We start from the raw sequence: 24,564 nt of genomic DNA on the forward strand, positions 1-24,564 counted from the left end.
CTGAGTATACATATATGTGTGTAAGTGCTCATCTATATGCGACTAGACTGTGTATACATACCCATCTATATGCGACTAGACTGAGTATACATACACATCTATATGTGAGTAGACTGTGAGAACACATACTCATCTATATGTGACTAGACTGAGTATACACACTCATCTATATGCGACTAGACTGTGTATACATACTCATCTATATGCGACTAGACTGAGTATACATACACATCTATATGTGAGTAGACTGTGAGAACACATACTCATCTATATGTGACTAGACTGAGTATACACACTAATTTAAATGCGACTAGACTGTGTATACATACTCATCTATATGCGACTAGACTGAGTATACATACACATCTATATGTTACTAGACTGTGAGTACACATACTCATCTATATGCGACTGAATTATGTTTATACACTTACTCATCTGTATGTGACTTGACTGAGTATACACACTCATCTATATGTGACTAGACTGTGTATAAGTACTCATCTATATGTGACTAGACTGTGTATAAGTACTCATCTATATGTGACTAGACTGAGTATACATACTCATCTATATGTGACTAGACTGTGTATAAGTACTCATCTATATGTGACTAGACTGAGTATACACACTCATCTATATGTGACTAGACTGTGTATAAGTACTCATCTATATGTGACTAGACTGAGTATACACACTCATCTATATGTGAGTAGACTGTGAGAACACATACTCATCTACTGTACATGTGAGTACACATACTCATCTATATGTGACTAGACTGAGTACACATACTTGTCTATATGTGACTAGACTGAGTATGCATACTCATCTATATGTGACTGAATTATGTTTATACACATACTCATCTTTATGTGACTAGACTGAGTATACTCATCTATATGTGACTAGACTGAGTACACATACTCATTTATATGTGACTAGACTGTGAGTACACATACTCATCTATATGTGAGTAGACTGTGAGAACACATACTCATCTATATGTGACTAGACTGAGTATGCATACTCATCTATATGTGACTAGACTGTGAGAACACATACTCATCTATATGTACTGAAGTACACATACTAATCTACATGTACTGAAGTATGTGAGTACACATACTAATCTATATGTACTGAAGTATGTGGCTACGCATACTAATCTATATGTACTGAAGTATGTGAGTACACACACTCCTTGATGTACATATGTGAGTGCTATGTGACAAGAAGTGCTGAAACAGAACAGCCTTACGTGACCTGAGGTGTGTAACGAATGTGGAAATCATTTAATCTCATTGAAACTCTTCACAGCTTCTATATGAGGCTGTATACAAATCTATGGTTGCACATGCCTACAGTAGACAGGAGAAGTCTGTTAAAGTGCCCATATTATGACTATTTTTCAACAAGTTAAAATAGGTCTATGAGTTCCAGAAAACATGTTTCTGAAGTTGTTTGCTGGAAATAGCTTGTAGGAAAAGATTCTTACCTACCTCTATTACACTCTTTTTCAGTCCCTGTCAAAGTGTGCTGTTTCTGCTGCTCATTACATATTAATGAGCTGCTGCTCACTTACCCACGCCCCACTCCATTAACTTTTACCAGGCTCATTCGTGCCAAATCAACAAATGCCTCCAGCCTAGCCTGACCATCTTGGCTTTGCTTCATACTTTATGTCAATAATGGTAAATATTACCCAACAACTACTGTGCAAAGGTTTAAGCTTGTATCTACATTATTTTCTGAGATATGTAGGCTTAAAAAACAGTTGAACTTGTAGGCTTGGTGTGGAGAGGTGGGGTGTTGATTATGCAACGTCTGAAACACGCCAATTCAAAATCCCCTAACATCTACTACACCTTCGTTTTACATAGTATAGCCCGTAGCTAACACTTAGCCTACCATAATCTATGTAAAACGGTTAGCTTGCTAGCTAGCTATCTAACAGTGGAACTTCAGTAGCCTATAACATAAGCTTAGCTATCTCACCTAGTTGTAGGAAATATGTAAGTGATGGAATTAGAATGAATCCCATGAACAAACAGATAACTCTTACACCAACCTTATTTTGTGCCTTTTATTCACGTTTGTTCAACGATTTAGTAAGTATAAATCCTTTTCCCTGCCCACTTCGATGCAGTTCCATAGGTTTCCATTATATCCACGTAACGTAATTGCCCTAAAAGGAGGTGGTGGGTGGGAATATTGAAATGTTTCGGCTTGTGACGTCAAAAGCCTTGCCGATTTTGACCAGCTCACCCTGGAGGCTGAAGGCAGGATACATCCAGAAACCCTTATCTCACTCAAAACAGCATGGGTGTTTTTTTTCCAAGTTTGTATGCGTGTGGAAGCACCAGAGACACACAATAACACATCAAATCCCAGAAAAAGGGATTTTTTCATAATATGGGCACTTTAACAGCCAGTTCTGGCTGAACATGCCCACAGAAAACAGGAGAAGTCCGTTAACAGCCAGTTCTCGCTGAACATGCCCACAGTAGACAGGATAACTCTGTTATCAGCTAGCTCTGGTTGCGGAATGAAGACAAAAGCCCTGATAGGTTCCTGAAGTACAATATGAAAGATACAGCACTGACCTGTCATGGTAACGCTGTGCCAATCTCTCTCTCAGTCTGCAGCTTGGCCTCAGAGCCCTGGCACCCCGAGCCTGAAGAAGAGAGGGCACGAGCCCCATCCTCAGGACACGCTCAAGTCACCAGTCTGGAGCAGCGCCCCCCACTGGAATGAGACGGGATCCTTTAATCGCCCGCGATGTGGCGTGCCAGACTACCCCACACGCCAGGGGGCGCTCAAGAGCAGAAGGCAGCGGCAGAAACGCTTTGTCCTCTTTGGAGGCCGCTGGGAAAAGACTGACCTCACTTACAAGTAAGAGAGATGTGTATTGCTGTGTGTGTGTGTGTGTGTTTGGTTGTGAGTGTGTGTGTGTGTGTGTGTGTGTGTGTGTGTGTGTGTGTATTTGGTTTACGTGAGGTCTTTTGTGGGTGTATTAGAGCCATGATCATGTGACTCAGCTGGTAGATATACTGTAGGTACTAAAACCACAGTGATAGTTTCCCAGGGTTAGTGCTGTATGAGTATACATCCCTGTGTGTGTGTGTGTGTGTGTGTGAGAGCTTCCCTTTGCAATGTTGTGCTGTGTGTGTGTGTTGTGTGTGTGTGTGTGTGAAAGAGATTCCCTTTGCAGTGGTGAGTGATGTGTGTGTGTGTGTGTGTGTGTGTGTGTGTGTGTGTGTGTGTATGTGTGTGTGTGTGTGTGTGTATGAGCTTCCCTTTTCAGTGGTGTGCTTTGTGTGTGTGTGTGTGTGTGTGTGTGTGTGTGTGTGCGTGTGTGTGTGTGTGTGTGTGTGAAAGAGATTCCCTTTGCAGTGGTGTGCTTTGTGTGTGTGTGTGTGTGTGTGTGTGTGTGTGTGTGTGTGCGTGCGTGTGTGTGTGTGTGTGAAAGAGCTTCCCTTTGCAGTGGTGTGCTGTGTGTGCTTCCCCAGGATAATGCGCTTCCCCTGGCAGATGACCGAGGACAAGGTCCGGCGGGTTCTGCAGGAGGCGTTGAGAGTGTGGAGTGAGGTCACTCCACTGACCTTCTCAGAGGTGCACAGCTCAGAGGCAGACATCGTCATCGACTTCAACAGGTACGAGGGACGCCATGCCTGCCCCCCCCCCTCTTACCGCCAACCTGATCCTCAGAGGGCATATAGCTTGGGCTCCAGAGGCTGCTAGCAGCCTGAGACTACACTCCATTGACTGCATTGACTACACTTATGCTATATCTTCAAACATTTCACCAGAATTATGCATGATTTAGAAAATGTACACATAAGTCAACAATGTGTTAACCTGATATCAATCTGACCAATGTTTCTGGGCATATTCTTCAGCCATAGACAGGTTTTCTTATATGACCCTAATCCTATCCCAGACTTTAGGAAGGTATCTTATGTGACCCTAACGCTAACCTTAGGCAGATATCTTATATGACCCTAACGCTGACCTTGACCTTAGACAGGTGTCATATTTGACCTTAACACTAACCCTGACCCTGATCTTATATGACCCTAACCCTGACCATAGGCAGGTGTCTTACATGAGGCCTCTGTCATGGCCCCCTCTGATCTCATCTACAGATACTGGCATGGCGATAACCTGCCCTTTGATGGTCCTGGCGGGATTCTGGCCCATGCTTTCTTCCCCCGGACCCACCGGGCAGGAGACATCCATTTTGACTATGATGAGTCTTGGACTGTAGGCAATGAGATGGGTAGGAATTCCCTCTGAGCGATGCCCGCTTCTTCGCCCTCGCATGAATATGATACACGAAGGGTAGAAGGACATACAGGGTCCTAAAGCCCCTTGTTCGTTTCCAGATACTGCACTACTTGTGTCCAGCGTTCACTGTCGGGACCCGTTTTGGTTTTGAGTTAGTGTGCAGTATGTAGTGTGGCGATAATCTGTTTTGTATCATAGTTAGCCCTTACTGTAATCTGGGTTTTTACCCATAGTTATCCCTTACTGTAAGTTAACCTGGGGTTTGTATCCATAGTGACCCCTTCCTGTAATCTGAGGTTTGTATCCATAGTGAACCCTTACTGTAATCAGGGGTTTGTATCCATGGTGAACCCTTATTATAGCCATAGTGAACCCTTACTGGGCTCATGGTGCCGAAGTGGTGTCCCAAGACCGCCCCTCACCCTGGCAGCCTGAGGCCACAGTAAAGAGGGATGCAAGCACATTCATTTTTATCGTGATGTTGTCAGTTAATTGCGATTTTTCTGACAGATATTGCGATTGCGATTTGCGATATGTTTTTTGAATGTTAATGAATTGTTTCAGTTCAATATTCCAAATGTCTCTTTAATTTGTGTCACCCCTGATTGGTGAGCACGCCTGGTGCATTTCTGTGGCACAGTGAAGGAGGATGAAATGAATATAAAAGTCAGAAATGTGACAAAATTAACTGTGCACAATTATTTGTAGCTTTTGCGATTAGGTAATTGCGCTGGTTCATATTGTGATTACGATTGCGATAATTGTGCAGCCCTAACTCACATGAAGTTTTATTACAGTATTATATTATGTTCAGTATTAAATGGAAAATGTTGCTAGTAATTAGGTGGAGGTTTCAAATAAGCCCATTGGGCTTTCTGCCTGTCCCTGCACTTGATCATTTATTTTTACCTTCCTTAACCTTTAGCAACAGCACTGAAAGAACTTTGCTGGATCTTCCAGACAGCTCACTAGACTCACTATGCCCCCACTATGCTCCTTTGAATATTGTTGCAAGAATAAACACCCAACATTTTCCACGACATTCAGAAGATGTTTTTGTCTGTGTTTTTCCCCCCGTTTGCTTTGCTTTTGCTGAAACACTTTCAGAAAAATTGAGTATGCGTAGGGTGCATGTTGCATGCATGGAGAGCGCGCACAACCGTGTGCGCAGAGCCTTGCCAAGGCCATAAACACCTAAAAGTCACGAACATAGGGGCCAGTTGGAAAGTGCAACAATTGTCAAGTGTACCGAAGGAGAGGAAGGTTTAGGTACTAGTCAAGTGTACTGAATTAGACGCTGGTTTAGGTACTAGTCAAGTGTACTGAAGGAGAGGAAGGTTTAGGTACTAGTCAAGTGTACTGAAGGAGACGCTGGTTTAGGTACTAGTCAAGTGGAGAAGTATAAGTATATGTACTCTTATGTATTCTTATGATGTTTTGATGGCGATGGCAGAAGGAGAAGGAGTTGGAGGTAGAAGGAGGGAAGAAGGTGTAAGTGCAAGTGTAAGTGCCTGTTAGGTGTGCTGGACTATTAGACTATTAGCTGGATTACTAGCGCTGATATGACATCTGCCCCTAAACACTCGCAGCAATATGGCATCTGCCCCTGAACACTAGCACTGATATGGTGGCATCTGCCCCTGAACATTAGCGCTGATATGGCATCTGCCCCTGAACACTAGCACTGATATGACATCTGCCCCTGAACACTAGCACTGATATGACATCTGCCCCTGAACACTAGCGCTGATATGGCATCTGCCTCTGAACACTAGTGCTGATATGGCATCTGCCCCTGAACACTAGCACTGATATGAACACTAGTGCTGATATGGCATCTGCCCCTGAACACTAGCACTGATATGGTGGCATCTGCCCCTGAACACTAGCGCTGATATGGCATCTGCCCCTGAACACTAGCGCTGATATGACATCTGCCTCTATATGGTGGCATCTGCCCAGTGGTGGAGGAAGTACTGAACCTCAGTACTTAAGTAAAAGTACAAATACACAGAGAAATATTTACTTTAGTAAAAGTAAAAGTACCACAATGACAACCCTACTTAAGTAAAAGTAAAAAGTACCTGCTTTTAAATGTACTTTAAGTATTAAAAGTAAAAGTATTTGCATAATGATTTATTCTCTTAATTTCTATATTCTAAAAGGAAAAATCAGTATGGGCTGTGGCATTTTAATTAAGCTAGTTTTAGGTTATACTCGACTAGATAGTTTTAAGTTAATGCAATTGTGCTTACCATCTGTGGCCCAGTTTACATTCTGACCTACAATTCTACAGACTGTAATTCTGGTTATCTACTAGGGTGATCTGCTGAGTAATATCATTCAGCAAAACACGAGAGCCTGAAGTTTAACGGGGTAGACAAGGGAAACGTCGGGTGGATCGTAATGCCAATTATGCTGATTTGTACTTCGTTACATTCCACCACTGCATCTGCCCCTGAACACTAGCGCTGACTATAATTATTATTTTTTATAGTCAGTAAAATAGTAGGCCTACTTTGTGAGATTAAGTCCTTTATTGATTTTTATAGTTCATTTACATTGTGTTGTGTTTTGGCAATAAAGTAGCTTTAAATAGCTAAACTAAGCTAGATCAAGGTCAGTTTTGAAATGACTGCATGCTGTAACTACTGCACTGAATGCTATGCAGAGGGGCCTAATCTTTAGGCCATCTGATGTACAGTATAGCCTAGGCTACCCTAGGCCTTCTCGTGTTCATGGGATTTCTTTGACAGTTGCAAAGGGAAAAATGTGAGGATAGTCTTCTTTGCGCCCAGTGTTCAAGTACGACGTTACCACCACTCAGGTCTTCGTCAGATAGGCCTACACCATTACCTGTTGCAATATATCTGTGCGCATTCCTACATGACGTCTATTTCTTTGATAACATGATTTGCTACCACGTAACAATAAGCCGCTATTATTATTAGGACTCAACACGCTTTGGTGGTATTATATGCTGTGGGCTTTAATTAGCGCATTTCGGGTAGCCTATCCTACATCTGGACAATAATTATTGAACAAATTGCAGTCAACATGCCATGACAAATATTACCAGTAGTACTGACCGAACATGAAATAGATTGTTTACAAGTTATGGTAATGTTATTCTGGCGTGAACATTGCGCTTTCATCACGTTAGCACCCTATGATTACAGCTCGTTATGTCTCGTCAAAATTAATTGATGAAGGAAGGGTCGCTTTATCTCAGAGAACCATACTCGTTTCACTTAGGCTAGACTAAAACAGAAGAGAAAAACTTGGCACTAACCATGTAGTCGTGTTTTCTATAGCATATTCGTTAACCTGTCGTTCTTTGAACTCTTTAAAAATGTTGGGATATGTCTGCGAGGTGTTTAGCCAAGTTCCATGCGTAGCCTACTGCTTTTAAATGACTTTGAAACATATTTTACGAACGGGCCTCTGTGTATCTGATGGCTTGCCTTCAATATTCGCGATGTATCTGAAATAGTTCCAGATTTCACCTTTTGTTTTATCCACAAGGCCGAGGACTGTCGGCAAAGAACTATGTTGACGTTGCCTGCGCACTCACTCACTCAGAGCTGCCTGCTGGACACGCCCACTTGCCTAGATGCGTGCAAGGAGCAGTGAGAGCAGCAGTTCACACAGACACAGAACGTTATTATTTTAATAAAGTATCGATTCTAAAAACGTCGGAAATCGTATCGTTTTTTGCGTGAAGGCATCGTAATACCTTTTTAGTATCGATACACCATGCAACACTAGCGCTGATATGGCATCTGCCCCTGAACACTAGCACTGATATGGCATTTGCCCCTGAACACTAGCGCTGATATGGCATCTGCATATGGGTGGATTATGTTGTCAGTACCAAATGAAACACACAGAGAAGTAGCTCACCCCTCCCTTCAGTATTCCCAGAGAAACTGGCTTTTGTTTGGGTGACAGGCTGTCCCCACTTTGTTTGTTTCCGGTTTTCGAAGCCTGGGCTGCCTATAGACGTTTTTTTTTTTTTTTACAGTATACTCACAGAATGGGCAGCTAACGGGTTGTGAGGAGATGATTGCTGAATGTGACAAATAATGTTATGGGCTTGAAATTGCGTAAGATCGCTGACTGCACCTTTGACCTTGAGGTCATCCTCAGCAGCACAAGTCCCTCAAGTGGAGTTATTAAGGCCTTCCTAGGAGGTGGTCGCTGGTCTTCTTTACTCTCCTTTCCTTCAGTTCCCAACTATAACAGTATGTCACGTTGTTATGTTATCAGTACGGGAATGCTTTTTGATTTGTGTATATACATAGCTCTTGTGGGTGGAATGGGAATGAGTGTTAATGGGGGCTGTATGTGATTCTGCGTTTCTCAGAGTGGTCACCTCCCATCCCTGTTGTCTACAGGCACAGACCTCCTGCAGGTGGCGGCCCACGAGTTTGGCCATGTGTTGGGCCTGCAGCACTCCCTGGAGCCTGGAGCCATCATGTCCCCCTTCTACAGCTTTTCCTACCCATTGGAGCTCAGCGACGATGACAAGCAGGGCATCCAATACCTGTACGGCCCTCGGCCAGAAGCTCCACCTCCCCCTCCCCCTCCACTCCCAGGAAATACAGAGACCAATGAGATTACTCCACATATGGTAAGGTGTATGTAGCAGTATGTAGCATTTAGGAATGTCACAGAATGTCAAATTCGAATAGATTTTCCTTTTGGCATTAAAGGAGCAATCTACACGGATCTTGATCGCTACATGTTGCCGAGTACTGTCGATAGGAAAAATAACAACCAAAATTGGTGCTACTGAACTGGAGTAGCTGCAGCTAATGGCCAGTACTCCCATTGATCTACAATGCTAGGTCTGGGGGCATCATCTAAACATGCCTTTTTTGCTTCTTAATAGACTTTTAATGTCATTAAAAGGCCTAGGTACAATATGAACAGAGTCCTTACGTGACAAAACGATGCATTTTCTACTCATTAGACATGAAGAAACTGTCTAAATTCAACTAAATTTAAAGTTTGTAGAGATCAAATGCCAGGCACATGGAGAGTACTACGCCATAACATGTAAAGGGGAATTCCAGTGATTTCTCACATGGATCTCCGTTAGTATCGGTACAGAAAATCCCTCGAAAACAATCAGTTTTACCATGAACCCTCATCTTCATGCCCCCAGAGTGTACTGCTGTAGCTGTCTGGCAGCTTTAGCTGTTGGCTGCAGCAACTCGAGCAAGGTAATACCGATTGTTTTTTTTGTTTTTTCATACCAACAGTACTCGGTGACCTCGAGGAACGGTGATGCAAAGACTGCATTTTGGGAGTAAATCATCTCATTTTACTTGAAGGCCTTTGTGCCCTATTTTTATATTTTTTATTTTTTGTGATAATGAAGGCCAAATGGCCTTGTCCCTAAAATTATGAAATTCCAAGTCTTATTTGCAGTAATAAAAATGAACAGGTCAAATAATATTGAAATTATGATGAACTTGAACTCAAACCAATAAATCGGTCTTGACCAAAATTAAAATGCTTTGACGATACTTTGATTAGTATTTAAACTTCTGCACTCTCATCCTTTAGTGTTAGTATTTGTTTTAGCAGTATTTAATGTTCGCTAAGGTCTCCTCTGTAACGCAGCTTGAATGTTATTCCTCATTGTGTAAGTTGCTTTGGATAAAAGTGTCTAAGAGTGGATGTAAATTTACGCATCTCAAATTTCATGCATATCTTCTTTTGGCTTTATTCCATTCACTACTTTCTTTCTCAAAAATCCAAATGTTGTATTTGTTTAAATAGTGTATTGATGTAAAAGTGAGAGGCAACTCTCTCTCTCTCTCTCTCTTTCTCTTTTCGTGTCTCTCTTTCTCCAAGTTCACTAGCTGATCTCTCCCTTATTCTTCTCACACGTCTACCTATTTCTCTGTAAATTCCCTTTCTCTTGTTTCCGTGGCGACAGCCGGATGCGTGCCACACTGATTTTGATGCGGTGTCAGTGATCCGTGGGGAGCTCTTCTTCTTTAAGGAAAGCTACACCTGGCGCATCCGAGAGGGCCGGCTGCAGGAGGGCTACCCCGCCCTGGCCTCCAGGCACTGGAGGGGAATTCCCCAGCGCATCGACGCTGCCTTCGAAGACAAATCTGGCAACATATGGTTTTTCCAGGGTAGGTTACTGGTTGCCATGCGGATGGGTGGGGGCAGAACGGGATTCTGAGGGTGGTGCTGGGTGGTTGTTTAGATGGCAACTGCTTTAAAGGAGAAAGCGAGTGTTCACATAGATTGAACATAGAGTACTGTCGGTATGAAAAAAACGAAAACATAGTTTTTTACCTAGCTTGAGTTGCTACAGCCAGCAGCTAACGCAACCAGGCAGCTACAGCGCTACACTCTAGGCCCATGTCCAGGTACACAGCTACAGCGCTACACTCTAGGCCCATGTCCAAGTACACAGCTACAGCGCTACACTCTAGGCCCATGTCCAGGTACACAGCTACAGCGCTACACTCTAGGCCCATGTCCAGGTACACAGCTACAGCGCTACACTCTAGGCCCATGTCCAAGTACACAGCTACAGCGCTACACTCTAGGCCCATGTCCAGGTACACAGCTACAGCGCTACACTCTACGCCCATGTCCAGGTACACAGCTACAGCGCTACACTCTAGGCCCATGTCCAGGTACACAGCTACAGCGCTACACTCTAGGCCCATGTCCAGGTACACAGCTACAGCGCTACACTCTAGGCCCATGTCCAGGTACACAGCTACAGCGCTACACTCTAGGCCCATGTCCAGGTACACTGATTGTTTTAGTTTTTTTTCTTCTCTTCCCGACAGCACTCAGTGACCTCAAAAAATGGAGATATATGTGAAAACTCGCACACTGACACACCAACTACACTCCACCACACACACACACACCAATCTGACCCCACCAAGCAGGATTCAGTGAGATCCTATGGCAACTTAAAATATGTTTCGGTATCGAGCCAGAGTTCACATGGGTGCTCAGCCCTGCATGTGGTTGGGATGTTGTGGCTGGCTTTATATCTCTCCTGGTAATAGCACTTGGCTGGGTGGGTGGGCTGGTGTGTGGTGGGGTCAGATTGGTGTGTGTGTGTACTTCGACGATACTAGTATGTGTGTGTGTGTGTGTGTGTGTGTGTAGTGGGGTGTAGTTGGTGTGTGTGTGTGTGTGTGGTGAGGTGTAGTTGGTGTGTGTGTGTGTGGTGGGGTGTAGTTGGTGTGTGTGTGTGTGGCGAGGTGTAGTTGGTGGGTGGGTGTGTGGTGGACCGAGTTGGTGTGTGTGTGTATGTGGTGGAGTGTAATTGGTGAGAATTGAGGGTTTAAGTTAGAATACGGGGTTAAGATTAGAATACGGGGTTAAGATTAGAATACGGGGTTGGGGTTAGAATATGGGGTTAAGATTAGAATACGGGGTTGGGGTTAGAATACGGGGTTAGGGTTACATACTTCTGTATGGGGTTAAGGTTAGAATACGGGGTTAGGGTTAGAATACGGGGTTAAGGTTAGAATACGGGGTTAAAGTTAGAATATGCGGTTGGGGTTAGAATACGAGATTAGGGTTAGAATACGCTGTTGGGGTTAGAATATGGGGTTAAGGTTAGAGTACGGGGTTTGGGTTAGAATACAGGGCTACGGTTAAATATGGGGTCAAGGTTAGAATACGCAGTTGGGGTTAGAATACGCGTTTCATGGAGTCTGTGCCCTCAGTGATCTGTGTCTGTGTTTACCCCTCCAGCTGTGTGTCACTCCATGGGCATGACCAGACAAGACAGCAGGAAAACTTACGTGTGTGTGTGCATAAACACAAACACATACTCACGGTCACACATACACAGACACACACTTATAAAGAACACAGACAGAAACTCTCAGGGATGCATACTGTACATAATGGTTATAAAGACATGTTCACACACACACACACACACACACACACACACACACACACACACACCCACATACATCCTTTACACATGTACAGTAATTTGCCGTCTGGAGTGATCAGAGTCCACCACTTGAGGGTGCTGTTGCACTGCACAGCACTAGTTCGATCATGTGTTATCATTGTTCTTTCTGTAGATGAGATTCCTGAACGTTGCAGCTATGTGATCACTATTGATTCCACTCAGATCTAATGGGACTCATACACCCCCCCCCCCCCCCCCCCCACATAACCACTGATGTGTGTATATATAACTCCCCATTACTACTGATGTGGATATATAACTCCCCATTACTACTGATGTGGGTGTATGACCCCCCCCCCAGTTCCCCATAACTAGTGACATGAGTGTGTTGTACACAGTCTGACCCCCCTGTCTCCCCCCCCATCGTGTGCTGTAGATCACAGCTACTGGGTGTTTGATGCGGAGCAGCAGATCACTGGGCCGGACTGGCTGCAGAGGCTGGGGCTGACCGTGGCGCCCGTCCAGGCGGCCCTGCGCTGGAAGGAGGGAGCTGAGCACCACACTTACTTCTTCCACTCAGGCAGCTACTGGCGCTTCGACCCGCTCCAGAACCGCGTGGATCCGGCCTACCCTCGCAGCATCAGCCACGACTGGCATGGGCTCCCTGACGACATCGAGGCTGCATTCCAGGATCGATATGGTACATATGCATATATACTATACTGGGGTCTATTTCCCAAAAGCATAGTTGCGAACTATGATAGCGACTACCTTAGTAGTGTGACTGCCAAATGTGAGTTCGTAGATTTGAGTTGAGCATATTGTCACATATCACGTTTTTAATTTTGGAAAATTAAATAATAAGAGCATATTTGGTAGCTCTTATTAAAATGTGACGGAAATACGACCGAATATCAACAAATATCACCGTATTTCTGTATCATTTACGTGTGACTCAAATACGGTCGACTCACATTTGGCAGTGACGCTACCATAGAAGATGCATCGTAGTTAGCGACTATGCTTTTGGAAAACGGACTCCTGTATCTCTATACTTTATACAGAATGTAAATGCTTTTACCTCACACCCGACAGGTGTCATAATACCAGTTTAGGCCTTGGGAGGCGATATGCCGGCAACATAACCGCCAGCCAAACTGCAATACACGAATGACTTGCACGGCTTGTAGTATACACCTGTCAGGCTGTGGCTAGTAATTTAGCATGCTAATTCAGGTTGATATCTCTGCAGCACTATACCTTGTCATTTTTTAATGACATCATCGCCCTTATTTCTTGTCGTGTGTAGCTCATTTTTTGGATATTTTTATCTCAATTCTTACACATGGCACCTTTAAGCACTCTGAATGATGTTGAGTAACATCACTTCTGTTGACATTCAAGCAAAACAGAGTGCTAGCTCGCTACTCTCCCTCCCCCTCCCTCCCGTGCAATTGAAATTCTCCTAAACGTGCATCTCGTCGGTGATTGGCTTGAACAATTTGTTATGTTTTTATGGTCCCGATTGGACCAGGTTGTTTTTGTTGCTGTTTTTGGAGGCTGGGTTGTCCCCAGAGACCACATTTTTTTACAGTATATTCTGGACAGAGGCATCTAGCTGATGGTGAGGTGGTGTTTGCTGTATGTGACAAAAAATGTTTTAGCTTAGAAACCACGTAACATCGCTTAAAGCACCTTTAACTATTATGTGGTGTACATATTTGCCTCTGCAGGATATGGCGTGTTCATCAGCAGACGACACTACTGGAAGGTGGACCCTGTGGACCGCAGGGTTCTGGAGGGGTACCCCCGCCTTGTTGGACAGGACTTCTTTGGCTGCAGTGGGCGTTAGGGCGACTCTGCTGCTAGTATGATCCAGAGCCACTGGGTCCAGTGATTATATCTGTGCCTGCTATGCTCACACCTCCCCTGAGTTACTGTGTGTGTGTTGGGGGTGGGGGGGGGACTCCACTCTTATCTCCTGTTTCTAGCCATGTCATTTTTCAGTTTCATGAGTTTTGGATTAATGAATAAGGTTTTCTAATTAGTAGAGCATTTCCATTTAGCTACATTTGACATTTTACAAATATTTACACAAAGTTCCAATGGACTTCGAAGCTTAATCGTCTTCTTCTCAGGAATCCATTGAAGCATTTATCCAAGTGAAGCATGCAGTCATATGTGGATGCGTGAACATTTATTTGTAATTTTAGTGTTTGCCTTTGTTGTACTTCTGAAGTGGTTCCCTCTAAACTCATCAGGTGGTTTGCTAAAAAACACAACCTCACATACGGTAGCAGGGAGGGCCCGCCTGCATCTCCCATTGGTGCTAAACTCTTCCTGGAAATCAGGGACTCCACAGGCACATGTCTGTCTCTCCTCAAGGACGATGACTCAGAGGTGCTAGATACTGTTTTTTTTTTGTAAGACAGCATATTTCTGTTTCAAAAAAGGTATGAAAAAACAAACAATGAAAACACACGACTGTTGTCCCTTATTCCAGCGCATACACATTTGTGGGTCCACAGTCCTCTGTTAACCCCTTCTATGGGTTTAAATTAAATCTATTATGTAACTAGACCAGTACAGTCAGTGAAGTACTCTGTCATTTTGTCAAGATGTAAACATCAGTTTACAGTTGTGCACCTCTGTTAATATTACATTTCAATACAACACATTTTAAATATCCTCTTATGACTGAAGTTTGTACCATCCTGTCAGCGTGCATGTGATAGTAGCTCAATAGAACACAGCGGGGTCCACAGGGTGGTGTGTTAAGCATCATGTTTCAAGTGGTTATGTGCCTTTAACATGCTACTGGTTCTCAGTGCTGGCCACTGATAGCATTTTATACTTTTAACACCAGTTTCATGTTGGTTCTTAATCACACTATCCTCAGTTCTACACTAATTAATTTTGATTGCAGGTTAGTTATTGTTTAATAATTGTTTTAATAACTCTTTCTGTGGGATGTGAAATGGAGTATTCAATGGTAAATCCATGTTTCTTTTTGTATGTCTGTTCTCGCTTACTTAGGTTAAACAATTAAATGGTGGTTTCAATTTAATTCATATTTACTATGTAAATACAAATTCATTATTCTGTACTGTATTTTGGTACAAATAAAATGTACTCTTTAACAAATCTGAAACTGGCTTATATAAAAGAATCAGCATCAGCATTAGATGTCATGTTTTTTGCCCTTCACCCACACATTGGCCAGAGAAGAGTAAATAACTATATGAGAGGGTGTGCGTTTCTTAGCACTGTTGCGGGGGGGGCTGTTAACAGTAAGACAAGACACTCTGGGCTTTCCATTCAGTAAGGAACTTAAAGGAACCCAATGCATGTTTGTGACCTTAATATAAAGCCATTTTGATGATAAACAAACTTGTAATAGGGAGAATCACACTCCTGGCCTTGAAATTTGGTTGTCTGTCAGCGCCCCAGAGACGGGCATTATATGCTGCCCAGTAAACAATCTCTAAGGGCTTTCAGATATAACCTCCTTTTTTTCACCAGCAGGAGATTGGGAAAAGGATGGCTAGTGTTCAGGTAAACTCTTCTTCTCCAGCAGGGGGAGCTGAGGAGGTGGTGTCTAGTCGGCGCCTCATGTCTGTTACTCAAGCTCAGATTGAGTCGCATAAATGCTTGAATTAGCCTGCCGAATAACCTTAAACTCAAGTAATTTCACTCAGTAATTTTACAGACATTGTTAATCTAAGTATTAGAACTTGCAAATGTTTTAAATACAGTTTTTTTTTCAGTTGCTTTGGTGTAATTCTCAGATCAGCATTGGAATTTTCAAAACAGTTTGTTCAAACTCCATATCCTCTTATCACTTGTGCACATCGTTAAATCAGTTTCTCCCCGTCTTGAGCAAACAGCAATGCTTTAGTATGACCACAGCCTATACAATGTTATTCCACCTCTCCCTCCACCTCCTCTGCATGGCATTTCTCATGAGGATTTGCCCCCTCAGTTGTGTTGCTTCTTGCATACCAGCCATGGCAGTTATCATTCATGTTTTATATCTGCACTCTTTCTTTTGGTATGTTGTTCACTCAAATACTCACTGAGCAAACACAAAATCACTACACTCATAATCTCCCCTAGTTATTTCCTCCCATTGCCTTTTTTCCTCCTTCCCTTTAAAAACCACACAATGGATAACCATTAACATCTAGTCTATTTTAATCATTATTTGCAAAATGAAAACAAACCCACGCTCATTTCATTCACTCATCCAAACATACTACTGTTCTATAAGCATGAACAAAACAGAATACTGAATCAAAACCATATAACGTGACAACGAGTGACAATTTGGCAGTTAATTATATGGATCAACGGAACAAAACTAGAACTTTTTGGGCCTCCTGACCAGTGGTTATGTCTGGAGGATGAAGAATGAAGAATACCATGAAAGGGGCACCATGTTTAAAGTGAAGCATGGCCATAGCCAGGTGATGCTCTAGGCCTAGTTTGCTTCCCCTGGCACTGATAATCAGCTGTATATAAAGGGGTAGGTACAGTCATTCAAATATCTGGAAATCCTTGGAGAAAACATCATACTGTCCACATAGAAACCAATATAAATGTAAAGTGAGTAAACTTGAGTCTATTGTCCATGGACTGATATTTCTCAGGGATGCTACCACAGCTGACGTCTGACTACCCATAACCTTAGCACTGGATTTTAACAATGAAAAGTGTGCACATCAGTGCAAAATACACTTTTTTTTGTGAAGGGTGACAAGACTTTTGACCGTGTCAGTTTGACAGTATTCACTTCATTGCCAGTTGGGCATGGCTAGAAGGTGGCATGGGGTGAGGAAAGGAGCAAAAACCGACTCATCTAGTTATCTAGCCACACAAAGGCATAGTCAGAAGGCAGACAAGACAGGTAAATGTTGCACACAAAAGTTTTTGAATATTTGCTAGGCTTTGGCCACAATACCTGGACTTCTTTTCTATACCAATGCACACATTTAGGTCCATATGATTATAATTGTTTGTAATTTATTCAACCATCAATGGCATTAGATAAAGGGACACACAAAATTGGGAAAAAACAGTATTAAAAAGAAAACATAAATAAACATTCCGCCATTTCTCCATGAAGCGCTGCAACATGCAATTTGTACATATTACAGCAATTTGTACATAGAGCAGTAGGAACTGATTTCACCTGCCATGCACATTTGCTTCCAACATGCTTTCTTTTCATGCAAATCTTGACTGACCTGACTAGTGTGATGTTTGAAACTTTGCTTGTGCACTTCCTCCTACAAGGTTGTGAAAAAGCCTCTGGGTGATCTGATATGTTATGATCTTTAAGCCTTTATGAAAATGCACACCTAATCTTATTAACACACAACTCATTATAGCCTACTATTATAAAAAACACAACTTTTTTTTTTTTAAAGAAACACTTTATCAATCTAACTATATTGTAGTTCTCAGCTTCAGCCATTATCCACACAGAGGAAGCCTGTATGGAAAGATGAAGAATCTTGACCAAATCTTTTCAAGCTGACACAAGAGTAATTTTCACTCTAATTACTGTGAAAATGGGCAAATGTGTTGTTCGTCTTGGTATTACATTGTTTTCACTAAAGCATTGCAAAGCGAAAAAACATACGTTTATTTATTGCCAATGTTTTATCACGTAACAATGTTTCCTGACAAATGGCAAAAGGTATGACATCCAACTTCCTTCACATGGCCAAACATGTGAGAAGCTGTTTAAACAAGTTTTCAGGTGTGACCAGTGCAGTGGAGCATATCGTTTTTTTATTTATAGTCTGGATAGTTTTATTTCTTTTTCAGGAGGCAGTGATTTATGCTAAAGTTATCAACTCTCTCACCACAGTCACGTCTTGATGTCATTATCCCTCATATAATATCATAATTATAATGAAAATATAGATGTTGTCACACACACACAAACTTATTTATACACTCATTAAGGACTTAAACAAAATTATTAGCCTATTATTAATTACTGCTATAAAAATGAGGAGCCAAAATCCAAGTGATGTATTCTCTTATACACGTTTCATGACATAGAATAAAGTAGCCTAATTTTGAATTTCGGGGACTCCACCAGGCCATCTCCATCCTGGTCCTACCTCCTGACCGGTTCAGCCGGTCCACCCTGCCACTGAGCATTGTGAATAATAATCGGTGTGGTATTGGGCATCCAGCTGGGCATTGTGATTCATAATTGTCGTTGTTTTGGGCATCCAACGCATCGTGCTGCTTGGCATTGTGAATAATAATCGGTGTGGTATTTGGGCATCCAGTGCGTTGTGCTGCTGGGCATTGTGAATAATAATCGTTGTCGTGACACGGCGGCTGTGGCAGAGTGCGATACTGTGCGGAGTTTTATTTTTGCGCGCACTTTGGTGTCCTTAAAGGTTGGATTTTTCATCATTTTTTTGATTAAGGCATTAAGATCTATTTCCAAAAGATTCTTTTTTGTATTCCTCTTTTTAGTGAACTTTAGCCTTTAGCATGGGGCTGAAGACTTTTTATAGGCACTGTATATAATGACTATAATATTGTAGCGACCGGCTGTCAATCAGGGAGTGCCCGTGCTATGCATAACCCCGGGCACGCTCATGGTTGGCAGCCTGGCGAGAGGGGGGCGGGACCCCCGGGGAATATAGGCTACGGTTCGAGGAAGTTCTGCCTCTTTGAGTTTTGGGCCTGACACGGGCCGCTGTGTGTTATATGCTGCATTGTGTGCTTCGGTGACAATAAACCAGTTCATGAAACTCTGGCTCTTGGGGAAACGCTACAATATCTTTATTTTTAGTCATGTGTTGGGATGTGGTCGAATATCCTCTGTATTTTTTTCAAGATGTTTAATTTGAAGAAGCGTGTGCACTTCCTTCTGAGGCTCTGAATAAGCCTCTGGGTGATCTGATATGTTTGCCATATACTCAGCACACACCTGTTGACTCCAGCGACTCCAGTGCGGAAATTAGTGCGCTTTCACTTTGCAAAACCGTTGTTGGCTACAGGTTAAGGGCGTGCAAAAAGTCTACCGAAAAGTAACCTACTAGATGGAAAGGCTTTCCTGTGGCTGCATTATATCTCCTGTTTTTTTTTTTTTTAGGTTAGTCTTTACACCTGTAACGTCCTGGCTCACAAGGACGATACAAAAGCAAAGGACACACGCAACACCGCGAATAGGTTAACAATGAGTTTATTTAGAGAGTTTAACATAACAGACAAAACAATGTCACAACTCTGAATATGTCAGTAGAGTCAGTGGTGTAGGCGAATGTACTGTATGGATGCATTGAATAAATGTACTGGTGCTAAATAAAGAAAGAAAGGAAATAATAATAATTATTATTATTTTAAGAAAGTCTTAACATCTAATATGTGTTTCTGTCATATGAGAGGAGGAGCTGGAAAGAGTAACGGAATAGGTACTCCTTCCAACTTCCAGTCTACTTTTGACATTCCGCAGGCCAACTTGTGGAGCCGAACCTTCTTCGGGAAATCAGAGGCAGAACAGGGCGGCGTGGAGGTGACGTTTTCCGCTCTAGGATGGCGCTCCACTCTGTTTCATTCACTGTTCACTCTCCTCCTCCTAGTCTGAAGCCAGATCCCTCTCGTTGGAGTTGACAGGTGTGTGCTGAGTATATGGCAACAATTCGGCTGTGACGTGATCAGCCCCTCCTCGAGGTGTTAAGATGGAGTAAATTAACCATATTTGGGTATATATGTCCCGCAGTACATCTGCAAATGTGACAATTACACGTGCCCAGAAAAAGATATCCAATTCCGTGAGGACATCCAATGCTGAAGTTTCGGGATTGATAGCTGTTTCGTCCCCCGGAGTAAATTGTGGCGTCATTGTGTGAGAATTCAGATGATGTATCGTTGCGTATATAATTACTGATCGATGTACGCCGTATAAGATGTTACATGCAGCAATAGCCATGCGACAAAAGTTCCAGAGAGTAATCATGATGATAGAATGTGATGTTAGTTTTGAGATCAGCCATCAGCTTTATAGCAATCTCTGCGGTATTCCGGGCGAAATTACCATTTTCCGCAGCAGCAAATGGTAATTTCGCTCGGAAAACCGCAGAGTTTACCGCAGTCCTATTTGCGGAATTTGGCCTGCTGCATTTGCTATAAAGCTGATTGCTGATGCACAGCTTTATAGCAAACTCCGCGGAGTTTTATGTTTTCGGACTTTGTCCTGCTGTATTTGCTATAAAGCTGATGGCTGATGCACGGCTTTATAGCAAACTCCGCAGAGTTTTATGATCAAGAATTTGACATTTGAAAAGGCTTGTGCACTTCCTTCTAAGGCTTTGAAAAAAACCCTGGGTGATCTGATATGTTTGCCATATACTCAGCACACACCTGTCGACTCCAGCGAGAGGGATGTGGCTGCAGACTAGGAGGAGGAGAGTGAACAGTGAATGAAGTAGAGTGGAGAGCCACACTAGCAGACCACGACAATTCCACTTCGCCCTACTCAGCCTCTGAAGCGCTGTGGACACCTGTCATGAGTGCGCCGGTCACTTAGTTGCCACGCACATCATCGCCGAAGTTTTTAACTGGCAACCCCTGAATGAACAATGCCTTTTGTGGCGCGGCTCAGACAAAATGGAACTGAATCGTAATTGCCACGGCGGCTGTGGCAGAGTGCGATGCTACTGTACGGAGTTCTATTGAGAAAAATGGAATACAATTAAAGAAATATCGGGCGCGAAGTGCAACGCACTAATGTCGGCGCCGGTGTACGTATCCCTTGATTGTTCCAAAAAGGTTGTGCTGTACAAGTGGAACGTCAGATGTAAGGCCGACGCAAACGGGCGTATTGACGCATTCATGCTTTCAAGACCTGTGGACACCAGTGCGGAAATTAGTGCGCTTTCACTTTGCAACACACATCAGCATTGGCAACACCTCGACTGTGATGTGATCAGCCCCAAATATTTATAGTATTTTACTAAATGTAGGTCTTATATTAAAATAATTTTGTGTTCTGATTGTGTACTGGGAATGTCACACTCTTGCCAGGATTTGCACCTGGAATCTTCCACCCAGGGGCTGGATGTGTTGCTATTACACCACAAGAGTTGTGTCTCCGAGCACAAATAAAAACGGCAAATTAAGCAAAGGAAGGGGAGTAAACAGGTGATCATTTTCAAATTCAAACTCAAATCAGTTGAGTAGTCAGCCCCAGTCACTTACTCAAAACTCTCACGTCCCTTTAGGCTAGATTGAATTTGCGTCTCAGCTCGTAAACCACAGCAAAGACGCTCCAGCGCCGTCAATTCTTCAACCGCAGAAAACAGTATACTGTACATGTACAAACACCAAAGGCAATATGACTACGCCAGTCTAAAGTCCACATGCAGCAACCCTCAGTTCGGCTTGTCCTCCGCACTGGCGTGTCTCAGCCCTCCCAGTCCTGCTGTTACAACCATACCTCGGATTAACACAGTCAGCCAATGCGGACAAGCATTGCAGCAATCGCAAACCAGCAAGTTTCGGTAGATGGGTGTGCTTATCATGACACTCATTCCAGCAGGCGCCCCTGGGCATCACTCTCACACTCTCTCGCAACACAAAACCAGCAACCCTCACATATAGCCCCATTATGACACACATTAAACCTTGAAACAGATTTAAACTTACATTTACAATATTTCACCAACACTTAGATGTGCTATTGTAGGAGTAAACTAAACTCCGTTTTCGCAGTACCCTCATGGAATAGCTGCACATTATGTCAACTTCAATGTGCAGAACTACAAGTGATAAAAATCTTGTTTCTCCAATAATTGAGGAATTCTCCTCAACGCAGAAAGACTTTTCTCAGAAATGACATATCTAAAAGGCAGAGACAGTCCTAACTGGAACAATCTGTACAGTTTTGGATAATGATTTTAGCCACTTTTTGAATATGCTCCAAGGAGATGGGTTCGACAGCAGATGCTTTAACAAGTTCAGGACAGGGTTGACATTCAGTGGCTGGGCTTATTTAAAAAAAAAAAAAGATTCGATACTATTCGATGCTTCAGGGTGATGTGATATGGAATGACCTTAAAACCCACAATGTTTTATGACTAAAGAACTCTGTTGCTCAGATGTACAACGGCATATGGTTGTGTCAGTCCAGGTGCAAATTAGCTCGGGCCAAAATCAATATGACTACACGCCAGGCTACAGTCCACAAAGTTTAATTGGCTGTGATGGCTGATGGCGGCACAACATTCATAATCCATAACTCCCTGCCGCGGAAATTTCTTTGTCAAATTAAAATTCTTGACAAAAATAAATAAATAGAGAGGATATTTGACCACATACCAACACATGAATAAAAGTAAAGACATTATAGTCATTAGGCCCCTATTTCCAATTTCCCAATGGGAAATACGTCACATCACTTTCCAAAAGAAATGACCCATTTCACACATCTCAGTAGCCATGTCAGTCAACACTTGCATGAAAACATCTATTATACAATTCCATAGAAGATCCATTTCCAAAGGATGTTTTTTTATTCCTTTTTTTAGTCAACTTTATCATGGGGCTGAAGACTTTTTATAGTTACTGTAATTCCATAAACATTTCCTACTAAAAGGAAGTAATGCCCTTCAAAATGCAATTTGAATTTTGCATTTGCATCATGTAAATCGGCATTGGTGGTCTGGAAGAGGCTCACCTAAAAACCTGTTGGACAGCATCCCATGGCCATGTGTCAGGAAACATTGTCACGCGATATGGTTATTAACCCTCCACACCAAAATCTATTATTGTAGCCTATAGGCTAAATGGAAAAACATACACGTTGGCAATAAATAAACTTAATATTTTACGCTTTGAAATCCTTTAGTACAAACAGGCTACAGTCCACAAAGTTTAATTGGCTGTGATGGCTGATGGCGGCACAACATTCATAATCCATTACTCTCTACCGCGTTAATTTCTTGCGGCATTACCGCAAGGGCCCAGCCCGCGGTAATTTCTTGCTTTCCGACAGCGGCAAGGAAACATCCATACCGTCCCAGTGTGTTGTCACACACACACAAACTGATTTATACTCTCATTAAGGATTTACACAAAATGATAAGCCTATTATTAATTACTACTTTAATAATGAGGAGCCAAAGCCCAAGTGATTTATTCAAGTTTAATGAGATAGAATAAAGTAGCCTAATTTTGAATTAGGGGGACTCCACCAGGCCACCTCCACCACCAGGCCACCTCCATCCCGGTTCAGCTGGTCCGCCCTGCCATTGAGCATTGTGAATAATAATCGGTGTGCTACTGGGCATCCAGTGCATCCTGCTGCTGGGCATTGTGAATAATAATCGGTGTGGTATTGGGCATCCAGTGCGTTGTGCTGCTGATGGGTATTGTGAATAATAATCGTTGTTGTATTGGGCATTCCCAGATAGGAAATTAAACATTAACAATGTCGAAGCTACACCTCCAGACTGAGGTTGTTGTAAGCCCTAGATTCTGTTATAGGTCTTCCACTGGCAGTGTCGGCATTACCGCTAGATCTGGGACGGTATGGATGTTTTCCGTGGTCGGAAAGCAAGAAATTACCGCTGGATGCGCCCTAGCGGTAATGCGGGTATACCTCAAGAAATTGTGAATAATAATCGTTGTCGTATTGGGCATCCAGCGCATCATGCTGGGCATTGTGAGTAATAATCGGTGTAGTAGTGGGTATTCCCAGATAGGAAATTAGACATTAACAATGTCAAAGCTACACCTCCTCCACATTGAGGTTGTTGTAAGCTCTGTATGCTGTTGTAGGTGTGCCACTTCTAAAATGGTTTATGACTTCCTTTGCATAACAGATACACTTATAAGCAGTGTAAGCATATTCAATGAACTTGATGATGGTCTTCATGGTTTGTACACCATTGCTGAGGCTTTCAACCAATCCAGGTGCTGAGGCTCTCAGCCAATCCATTAATGCTTCCATCCTCAGGTGATGTGAACCTGTGTAATGACTGCGGACCACATCTGTGGCTGCTTTTATAGAGCAAAAGTGACTGTGAAAGTGGGAGGGCAGGTGGGAGTGGCAAAAGTCTGTGACTTGACCAATGACTGGCCTGAATTATATACATCATTGAATTCATCATTGTTTAATTTCAACCTTTCAAAATGTAAAAGTGTGCTTCTCTACACATCCTGGCTGGCCTTAAACAGTGCTCTGGCCGACACAGGTTGAGAGTGGTTATAAAATACAAACAATACGAATTTTGAGGGGCAGTTGCTCTGACCTGAAAAAGGCCTCCCCCCCTCCTCTATCTATCTAACAGCGTATTTTTTAAAATATATACACAAAG

General features: G+C 42.8%; 2 protein-coding genes across 3 annotated transcripts in view; both read left to right on the forward strand.

The window, feature by feature from the left end:
* mmp11a (matrix metallopeptidase 11a) overlaps positions 1–15,285 on the forward strand; it is a 21,282-nt gene extending 5,997 nt beyond the window's left edge. Inside the window, exons 2-8 of the mRNA XM_042100229.1 lie at positions 2,642–2,895; positions 3,513–3,656; positions 4,149–4,282; positions 8,688–8,923; positions 10,241–10,445; positions 12,651–12,914; positions 13,948–15,285. Of these exons, the coding sequence (XP_041956163.1) occupies positions 2,642–2,895; positions 3,513–3,656; positions 4,149–4,282; positions 8,688–8,923; positions 10,241–10,445; positions 12,651–12,914; positions 13,948–14,066 (1,356 nt within the window). The 3' untranslated portion in view covers positions 14,067–15,285. The remainder of the gene's footprint in view (positions 1–2,641; positions 2,896–3,512; positions 3,657–4,148; positions 4,283–8,687; positions 8,924–10,240; positions 10,446–12,650; positions 12,915–13,947) is intronic.
* The window catches only part of LOC121714945 (tripartite motif-containing protein 16-like), a 1,397,702-nt gene that overhangs the window by 430,937 nt on the left and 942,201 nt on the right, over positions 1–24,564 (forward strand). The window lies entirely within an intron of this gene.

Source organism: Alosa sapidissima, chromosome 8, assembly GCF_018492685.1.
Source record: "Alosa sapidissima isolate fAloSap1 chromosome 8, fAloSap1.pri, whole genome shotgun sequence".
Lineage (NCBI taxonomy): Eukaryota > Metazoa > Chordata > Actinopteri > Clupeiformes > Clupeidae > Alosa > Alosa sapidissima.